The 10795-nt window shown below is 36.4% G+C and overlaps 1 protein-coding gene across 1 annotated transcript; it reads left to right on the forward strand.

Annotated features, from left to right (window-relative positions):
• Window positions 1-4115: 4115 nt before the first annotated feature.
• Window positions 4116-7367, forward strand: LOC133533531 (uncharacterized). The gene is made up of 2 exons (XM_061872511.1): window positions 4116-4514; window positions 5231-7367. The coding sequence occupies exons 1-2, from the start codon at window positions 4364-4366 to the stop codon at window positions 6358-6360; spliced, it is 1281 nt and encodes a 426-aa protein (XP_061728495.1). The 5' UTR covers window positions 4116-4363; the 3' UTR covers window positions 6361-7367.
• The last annotated feature ends 3428 nt before the right edge of the window (window positions 7368-10795 follow it).

The following is a 10795-nucleotide window of genomic DNA, read 5'->3' on the forward strand; positions in this document are numbered from 1 at the left end:
TTTGAACCCGGGACCATCGGCTTCATAGGCAGGGTCATTACCCACTAGGCCAGACCGGTCGTCAAACCAGATACTATGATTATTGTTCAATGTTTTTTTTCTATTTAATGTTTTATCTAGGTATCCTTATCTTTATCTATGTACTAAAATAAGATCACCATGGAAGTAAAGATCACAACAAACTATTTTCAGCGACTAAATAATTTTATATTAATTTTTAACGTATACCCGTGTTTTAAATATTGATCACAAAATCATTAAAGTGCATACCAATAATTTTGACCTTAACCGAAATAAGTGCTGATCACCATGGAACTGAAAGTCACAACAAGTTATTTTCAGCAACAATAAAAAAAAATACGTTCATAAAAGGCAAAGTAGTAAGGAGGGCTTCAGTTGCTCTTAACGTGTTGACCCTTACACTCATTTTTCAAACTAAGATTTAAACACGTTATGATAAATGTAGTTTTTTCTTCAAAAAGTGTATCTAGAAAAATCTTCCTTTTTCTGCTCTCCTTAAAACTGTTAATGATTATCAGGTTTATGTTAGGATTTTACCAAAACATCACGGAAAACTTAAACATGATGCGCTTTTTAACCGCTTACAATATACTGATAAACACTTTTTTCCCTCTCTTTATGCTGTGGAATTTCAAACCTTCATGTTCTTCTTCGTATGTTACGAAATACTGCGAAATATTCGAGCATTATGTGCTAATTCTGACATCAATTCTTACGCACGAGGAATATTTCGCAAATTACATGTCGGACATGCACCAAGTTGAAGCTACGATGCGTCTCCCACCGTATATTGGGGATGAAACTCTTCTTACAAGATTATTGAATCTGTTAATATATTCTAGAATATCATCAGTCTTCATCACATGCTTTCTTTTTTTCTCTGAGCACCGATATAACCATGTTCTATTAGTTTTCACGAGCATGTTTGTCCATTACAGCAAAGATATAGCTATGGTACCTGTTATTATCATGCTGGAAATATTTAGACACCGATTGAAATTACTAAGACTTTCCGCCGAGCAATGCTTACAAGACGAGCAATTTCATAAGGAAAATATTCGTTTGAAATTGTCGAAAATAAAAAAAATCGTATATGTTTACAAAAATCTGTACAATGTAATGGAATCAAAGTTTAGTGTACTGAAATTCATGGTAAGCACATGTAGTATATAAAAATATTTTTAGTAGGTATTGCAGTAACAAATCTTGTTTGTGTATGTATTTGTTTTAGGTTGCTGTAAAATATGCTTCTGATTTTCGTGTATGCATGGTTTTTATCTATCAGCTTTTGGATGATTTGATGCAAAAACGAGAGATGGTAAGTATTAAGACAACAAGTAATTGGTAACATGGTATGTTTGTTCTGGTTGATTCAATTAGCTACCAAAAATCTGAATTACTTTGGTTAAGCTTCTACCAATCAATGTAATGTAATGAATTCTTGTATTTTTTTTTTATAAGTAACGATGTCTTTTTTTAGAAGACGTTAGAGTACAGCCAAATCCTCCAAACAGTGATCAGTGCCCTAATGACCGTTTTGCCATCGTTGCTAGCTGAAATGTGTGCCGATGAAGTTGATAAGATCAAAACTATTCTAGCTAATCAGTTATTGACATGCCCAGGTAATTTATTATTCACTTCACCCCCTTGTTTTCTTTGCTACAAACCATTGTTTATTTGGTTAAAACCTTGTGCGTTACATTGAAATGCTTTCCTAGACACTGATTAGTCCGAAATTCATACTTTTGTTATTTTGGTGACAATAGAACATAATGTTGGTAAAGTTGTTGAAGTCCAAGCACCATAGTTGAAGTACTTAACGAAAAACCTCGATCACATCGAGTTTCAGTTCGTTAAAAATGTTTACAGAAATATTTAATGTATCAGTAGAAATAAAAGCGTGTGTAATTTTTAATGGCAACTTGTTTACAGTAAAAATTAAATGATTGTCATTTCAATTGTTGATAACGATTAAGACAACTATCACGATGATAAAGATATAAATGATCATGATGATGACAATTACAATGACGTTAATGCTTTTTGCAGAAAAGGAGGTCCGTGAAGCGCTGCAAGACTCACTGACATACTTGCGCACGCGTCGATTCCGCTGCGTGATTTGGCGCTCCGTCGACATCGACGCGTCCACTCCGTTCTCCTTTCTAGCGTTGCTCACCAATTACGTCACCGTGATGATACAGTTCATGAAGCCGCAGATTTCGAATACATAGATGGTTCAATGTTTTATGATTGACAATAATAATTATCGCCCCGAGTTCCATATGGTCGGGTGTGAAAAAAGTCAACTTTTCGATAGAGCCAAAACAAAATTTTCACTTTTGTTTGACATGATTGCATGAACTAGGTAGCTAAAAACGCGATTTTGTTGTATATTGAATCTTATATAGTCTTGACCAACGCCTAAAGAGTCTCGCTAGGTGGGTGGATCGAGGGTCAGATGCAGAAGGTGGTAGTTTTAGCCACGGCGTGGTTCTTCTCTCTGCTGACCACCGGCAGCTTGGGCCTTGCCCTATTGCTGGGGGCACCTTAGGTTAGGTTTTATTATAATAAGTTTATAAGTATTTTCTTGTCTTCTTGTATTTTATTTAAGTATGCATATTGGTTTAGAATTAATCGAGCACATTTGTTCGTAAGACACAATTAAATCTCTATTTGTATTTTCGTGTGAAAACGTTAGGCTTAGTTGATGGTAGATGTCACATTGGAGTATATAAGATAGTTCATTTCAAATTTAAGAATCACCATTTAAATACCTAAATCATAAAAAGTCCAAGTTCCCTTATTATCTTGGCTTGTTTAGCAAATTGGTAAACAGATGATCTCGACTCAATTTAAGTTTTTCCATTTAGGTCCAAACGAACATTAATCTCCGCGTCGTGTGGAGGCGCTCGATGTAATTTAATAGAACCAGAGCTAGTAAATTTGCAAAAAAAAAGTGTGTGTGTGTGTTAGCCGGTGCCGGTCGTTTTTTTTATTTTTTATACCACGACGGAGGCAAACAAGCATACGGCCCGCCTGATGGTAAGCAGTCACCGCAGCCTATGGACGCCTGCAACTCCAGAGGTGTTACATGCGCGTTGCACTCCACGCAACGACGCAAGACTGGAATTTACTCCTTACGAACGATTATAAAAAAAAAAAAACATTGTCAAATTTAAGATAAAACTCCGCTAATTGACTTTGTTATTTTTACTCCAATAAACTACAAAAATAAAAATGGTACCAACTGCATTATATCAAAGCTATCAATATTATAGTGAATGTTGGAGCAATGTCATCCAAGATTTATGTTCATTTACTGCCATTCAGGCATTGAGGTTGAGGGAAGTTGAGGGATTGTGGGAATTATTAACCAGAAATCAGCGATTTGTGATCAGCTTAGTGTTAAACACATTCGAGGTCAAAATCATCCTAAGCCCGTTTTGTCCTTGATCGTAAATGATCAAAATTGACAGTTGAACTTCAGGGATCCCGGACCAGAGAATTGTTTTAAAAACAATTTGCATCTGTAACGTGTCCGTATATGGCGCGAATATAGTTCTAGAATTAAAAATAATTGACAATGTATAAAAAATGTTTAGTGATAAAATCAGTAACATTGCTTTAGAGCCATCAGAAAACACATTATATTTTCCCACTACAGCTCCCCTGAGACTACTGGAAACCTCGAAAGCTCATTTTCCATAAAATAAGCAGGAAAAAGTGAAATGCGCAATGCTTGAGTCGCCAAAAATGTCGCCATTAATACGCTGCGGATGTCGTCTATCCGTGACATCCATTTACCTGGCTGTTTATAATTTGAGTCGAGTTCCGGATGATCCTTAGTAACGTGACCCCGCAATCTTTAGTATCTATACGTATTCGAAGAGCGCTCATACTGACTTGCTCTAGCCCCTGGACTCTTTAGTTTTCGGGAAGCGTGTGGAACGACAGCAAGCTGACAGACGAGACGAGGGATGACAGACGACTGATGATAATATATCGGATATTATTGTAAAGCATAGCTCGTGGGAAATCTATGCTTGTACTGACAAATGGTTATGTGAATGCTATTACTTTCGGGTTTCGTTCTCGATATTAGCATATAATTACACATGTAGTTTCACAATAGACTCGCCATTTCGCACTATATTTTGGAGAAATAAAACAATTATTTAAAAAAAAATAGGGTAGAAGAATTTATCGTCTCGATATCCAACCCTCACCAACCAGGCGCCATCATTCACGATTTAGTGCTTCGCTGTTTCGCACGTTGCTTTTAGCATTAAAATTAAATTAGCGTTTCTTTTGCGTGTTAAAAGTATATCATCGGTTTTAAACCATGCCGAAACGAAAAAGTGATGAAGATGATTACGATTATCTTGAAAAACAGTTACGAAAATTAAAACGTAGAATTAAAAGTAGGCGTAACCGCCGTCGTGATAGTTCTTTGTCTTCGTGTAGTGATGGTGTTTCGCTTCATGACCCGCGGGGTGAGTAGTTATATATAGTGATTTACTTTTGTATGTAGTTTACGGAAATCGTTTTTGACGTTATGAATGTTTCAAATTTGATACAAATATCGTAATGAATGGCATAATTAGTTACAAAAGTGTAATGTCATTGATTAAAACGCTGGATATTCGGACTGTCCACATGGGGCTTTCCAAATCCATGTAATATATGTGTGTTTCCTGTTTTTTTGTACATTATTTATTGCAAGTAACGATTAATATACCTAATCAAGGAGTGTACCAACATTATTAAACCACTGGATAATCGGACTGTCCACATGGGGCTTTCCAAATCCATGTAATATATTCGTTTTTTAACTTTATTCATTACAAGTAACGATTAATATAATCAAGGAGTATACTGAAACTATTTAACCACTGGATAATCGGACTGTCCACATGGGGCTTTCCAAATCCATGTAATATATTCGTTTTTTAACTTTATTCATTACAAGTAACGATTAATATAATCAAGGAGTATACTGAAATTATTTAACCACTGGATAATCGGACTGTCCACATGGGGCTTTCCAAATCCAAATTGTAAATATGTACACAATCGGGTTCTCCTTCCTAGGGTGTTCCCACCGTGTCATACGTGTAAAAAACCAGCTAGTTAAGTGGCTTTGCGTGTTTCTCATATTAAAGGAGTCTCACTAGCCCTTAAAAATATATTCTTTTATATTTCTATATAGAATGCGAATCAATCGCCAACGTTGACAATGACGTCATCGAACCCGAACCGGGGTGTTCCTATTGGAACGATTACTGGCCGGTACCGGACCCAAGCGACGGCGTCGATGATTTCGAACACCCCGCGCCTGCCGCGGCCAAGTCGCCGCCTCCCGTTGCCGCCGCCGTACCTGTACTTACTACCACCGCCGCAACCTTGCCGTCCGCTGTCGTAGTTACCGGGCAGTCGCTTGCCCCTGCTTCAGTGCCGGCGCTCACCGCTGGCGCTATACCTCCACTTGTTGATGCTGCCGCGCTTTTAGAGGCACAGCAGCTGGCACAAGCAGCAGTTGAAACACCAAATGCGACTATTGACCCGGATTTGTTAGCAATACTAGGCGAAGACCCAACTGTCATAAAAGAATACGGTGACGATATACAGAGTGACCTGGCAATCAGATTAAATCATTTGGCCACTTCAGGTCTTACTAAAGAGAGCCGCGCAGAGATTAAAGATAAATATCTGATCCCCGGAAATTGTAAAATGATTAAGGCTCCAATTCTTAATCCAGAGATACGAGCATCCTTGATTGAAAGCCAGGCCAAACGTGACAAAGGTATAGAAAATAAGCAGGTTTTAAACTCCTGCGCTTTGTCGTCTCTCAGTAAAGCTATCACACTCCTTATTACATCTGACAGCAAAAACCAGGAAGTCCTTAGATTATTAATGGATACAGCGCGAATCTTAAGTGACATACAACATAGTGATTCAATGTTACGCAGATTTTTTATTCTGTCAACGGTGAAAAAAGAGCTGAAAGATCAACTAGAGAAGACGAAAATTGAAGATTTACTTTTCGGCAGCAATTTGGTGGAAACCTTGAAGTCAGCAAAAACTATTAGTAAAACCGGGGCAGATATGAGGTCCTCTGGACCTACAAATACTAAGGATGCGGAGCCTAAACAAACAAAAATGATAAACAAGGCTTTAAACGGACGAGGCCCCCCTGCAAATCGCAGACCGCATGCATCGGGGGGGACTCGGAACTGGCGATCGGCGAATCCAGCTGCGACTTCGAGGCAAACGACGACGAGGCACCGCAGCCACTCGAGGACATCGCCGCGTCATCAATATACACGTCACAGACGTTAGTCCTGGTAATGCACGGTAAGCCTGCTAGGCGATTTTCTCATTTTCACCACGAGTGGACTACTATCACTAACAACCCAGTCATACTTGCTTTGATAAAGGGTTCTGAAAAATCTTTCACATAACCAGTCATTCAAACTGTCATCCCCAAAGAACCAACATAGGTATTCGCAATCTGAATATAAATCATTTGAAGATTCTCATTGCGAATGTTATGTCTTCCTTGCTGCTGTGCTGTGTCATTATGTGTTTTTTGTATCGAAAAATACATTTCAAGTATTTTTCCTTATACCTAAACCTAAGCATTTAATTTAATACTAAATTTAAAACACAGCATTTAAAAATTAGAAAGGCAATAAACAGTTATGTAAGCAAAATAGTAGCGATGATAATTCCTCGGAGACTTACACAGATGTCTCAACAACGGGGTGGGGAGCAGCTTGTGGATATGATACAGCTAGTGATCTATGGGATAAACATGAAAGCTCCTTATATATAGATTGCCTCGAGATTCTGGCAGCCTTCATAGGGCTTAAAGTTTTTTTTTTTTCAAATATTTCTGCGCATAGAATATGTTCCCTTTCTTCAAGAGACTGTTTATTTCGAAATCCTTTGATTTCCCGACCTTACGATGAATTAATTATTTTTCATTGTAGCGATCGTGCAATTCATCGCTGGATTACGCTGGTTGTCGGGAAGCTATTCGGACGTCGCTACTTCTTAGGGGAGTCCCAGAACCATCTATTCCCACAATTATAGCGTCTCTTTCAGACAACACACTCAAACAGTACGATACTTGTTTTAAAAAATGGTTCTCATACTGCAAAGATAAGGGCATTAATGTTTATAAGGCATCAGAACTTGAAGTTTTAAGTTTTCTAACGTATGTCTATGAAAGAGGCGCTAGGTATGGTACCATCAATAGCTGCAGATCAGCATTGTCCTTGTTATTTAATCAAGATGTAACTAACAATGATTTAATCAAGCGATTCCTTAAAGGTGTATTTCGTTCACGACCGGCGTTACCCAAATATAATTTGACTTGGGACGTTGACAAAGTGTTAAATAATTTAGCTGATTGGTATCCAAATAAAAATCTTAATCTTGAAAACCTGACCAAAAAATTAATAACATTATTAGCGTTAGTTACTGCTCACCGGGTCCAAACCTTATCTTCTATAAACATTAAAAATATAAAAATCTTAGATTCCGATATTATAATTCAAATTCCTGATTTAACCCTTTACCAGGGTAAGGGATATATATTTCCCACATGCGGCTCTTCAAACATGTGTTCTATTTTTGATGAGTAAGACTGACATTCGATTGTCATTTTTGAACTGTCAGCCTGGTAAAGGGTTAATCAAAACATCACGGCTTGGATCACATCAACCCGTGCTTTCATTACCATTTTTCTTGCAAAGGCCTGAGATTTGTCCCGCTGGTACCCTACGATCATATTTGGACAAAACTAATAATATTCGAAATGATATTGATTCATTATTTATTTCATTCAGGAAACCTCATCATAAGGTTACATCCCAAACTTTAAGTAGGTGGATTAGGAGCACATTATCAAGTAGCGGTATTGACACTACTTTGTTTACTGCGCACAGCACTAGACATGCGTCTACTTCCAAGGCCTTTAAATTAGGGGTTAGTTTAGACGTCATTCGGAAAACTGCTGGTTGGAGTGCAAAATCGTCAGTTTTTGCCAAATATTATAATAAAATAATATCTGAGCAAACTGGTAACATTGATTTCGCTAGAAATATATTAAATACCTCATGATTCATATTATCTACGTATTAATAAACAATTAAGATTGTAATGAACATAAGTAGATATTAAAGCGAACATATACCTATGTATCGTAATACTTATAGTTGTAATCCAATAAATTGTACCGGAGAGGATATAAAAAGTTGCAATTAATATTATTAATTTGATTGTGTGTAAGAAATATACACTATATAAATCATTACATTCAGAGTTTAATTTAGAGTTTTAAAATATTTCACGACCTACACTTGCTCTAAACATCTACATGTGTAATATATGCTAATATCGAGAACGAAACCCGAAAGTAATTAATGATTAAACGAACTTACCTGTACGTGAAGTTCAATCATAATTACTCGAAGGGTTTCGTTCGAAGATATTAGCAACCCTCCCTGCCCTAGAACTAGCCTGACCCCAGGTCGTGAAATAATGTAGGAAACAGCTCAGCACCTCTCTAAACAGAATTATGGCGCCTGGTTGGTGAGGGTTGGATATCGAGACGATAAATTCTTCTACCCTATTTTTTTTAAAATAATTGTTTTATTTCTCCAAAATATAGTGCGAAATGGCGAGTCTATTGTGAAACTACATGTGTAATATATGCTAATATCTTCGAACGAAACCCTTCGAGTAATTATGATTGAACTTCACGTACAGGTAAGTTCGTTTAATCATTAATTATTAGGAATCATGAGTGTATTTTCGTATGAAAAGAGATGAGTTTTAAACCGTATAATATTTTTCATGTATTTTATAACAAAAACACTTTGTGTGGTCACTACGTGTTATGCATATGGCTTAGCTTGTAAAATTCAACCGATCGAGTCATATTTTAAGGGTCATTTACTAGTTTCTTAGTTCAAAAAAGAAGATATCAGAAATAAGCTGAGTTTTAAACAAATTGATGTTTAATTTACTTCTATTTTTAGCAATAACCGTTTTAAACTTGAAATCATTACATTTATTTAATTCTTAATCGATTTAGCCACTTTGTCAGGAAATAAATGAAGTTAAAAAATACGCCATGAATTATTTTGATTTCCTTATAATTATTGTTGCACTCGCGCTAAAACTACAGGCCAATTCGAGTTTTAATTATTATATCTCATCCCAATATGATACTTATATGATATTGATCTGTCAGTGTCAAAGTTTCTTTAACAAAAAACGTTACTTTTGAAACTGACTAATCAGTATCCTGCTAGTCCCTACTTCATCACACTCCAGAACTACTTAATAGTTTGTCAAGTCAATCGCCTCATGCGAATCAGATAGAACTAGTCAGAACTAATAATCGACTGCTTAAAAAAAACAAGTGAATTCAGATCTGAATTTTTATTGCACAGTAAAAATTCAGATTCATCAGACAAGTCACGAAAATTATTCATAAAGTTGATAAATTTTGAAGGGTAAGAACTCAGAGCCAGAAATAATCAGATTTGATTTTAGATGTGTCTCGGAGCACTTATTCTGATTCTGATACGATTAAAAATCAGTATATCACAAAACAATAAAATAGTACATTACGATACAAGTGCGAAAAATAGTAAATTAAAAATGAGTGGCGTTAAATTAAAATACGACCGAAGGGGAGTGTTTTAAGTCGACACGAGTTGCGAATTACCTATTTCATATTTCATATTTATTTATTTATTTGCACATGTATTGTTACAACGTTTTACAGTACATATGGCCCTTTAAAATTTCGACACAATTACGTAATATGCTAATTATCGCACCATACCACCATACCATACCACATGTACCATACCATATGTACTGTAAAATATTTTTTGTACTTACCTATTAACAATATTTTAGGTACCTAACTCTAAAAATATATGTGTGACATCATGTATATGTATAGGTATGTTTGCGTGTGAACATACAGACAAATCGGTTGACCGCTCAAGTCGTAGTTTTTTTGTAAGCGATTCGCGATACGCCAGGGATGGTATTAAGATAATTCTCCTCACTTCACCTAGCTCATGACTTATCCTCACCAGACCACAATTCTATAATTGAAATTTTATCACTGCTTTTAATATTTAAATCTTGGAATAGCAAAGATAATGTCCTAAGCAGTCAGCCCAAACTCCTAACCAGTTAGTACCAGACAGACCGGATTAGCATACAGATAGCCACACTTTATCTCGTCTGCGACGGCGAAGCCTGAGAAGGATTGTTCAAGATACGATCTAGGTAAAACGTTTCAAGTTATTCTGAGTGATTTTGCAAATGTAAATGGAATTTTACCTTCCATATATAACGTAAGTGCTTTACATTAGCAAACATGTTTGAATACACAAGATTCTACATATTGCCATAAGCATATGGTACAAATGAATATATTCGTATATATTTTAGGTAAGGCATTTTTATTAACATTTTACATGCTTTTGTTTAACTCAACCTGACCTATGTATGCTTGTGTGGGTCAAATCTTGCAAGCTTAATTTGACTCACTTCACGTTTCCGATTGAGATGAATTTTCGCATGGCACCATCGAGCAGATGTGGATAGGTGGCCGTGGTGGTTTTTAGAATTGTCTCGATGAGTATTAGATGCCTGTGGGAAGAAAAGTACAGTCAGCGATGACATTTTTGACAAAAACTTATTATTTGGCGATTATTTTCACTGCAGCGGTAAAATCGTG

The sequence above is a fragment of the Cydia pomonella genome, unplaced genomic scaffold (genome assembly GCF_033807575.1).
Source record: "Cydia pomonella isolate Wapato2018A unplaced genomic scaffold, ilCydPomo1 PGA_scaffold_175, whole genome shotgun sequence".
In the NCBI taxonomy this organism is placed as follows: Eukaryota; Metazoa; Arthropoda; class Insecta; order Lepidoptera; family Tortricidae; genus Cydia; species Cydia pomonella.

Bases quoted from the DNA above. Each gene is read 5' to 3' on its own strand.
- LOC133533531 (XM_061872511.1), top strand. From the start codon at position 4,364: ATGCCGAAACGAAAAAGTGATGAAGATGATTACGATTATCTTGAAAAA. The intron at 4,515-5,230 runs GTGAGTAGTTAT...ATTTCTATATAG, and splicing joins TTCGCTTCATGACCCGCGGG to AATGCGAATCAATCGCCAAC.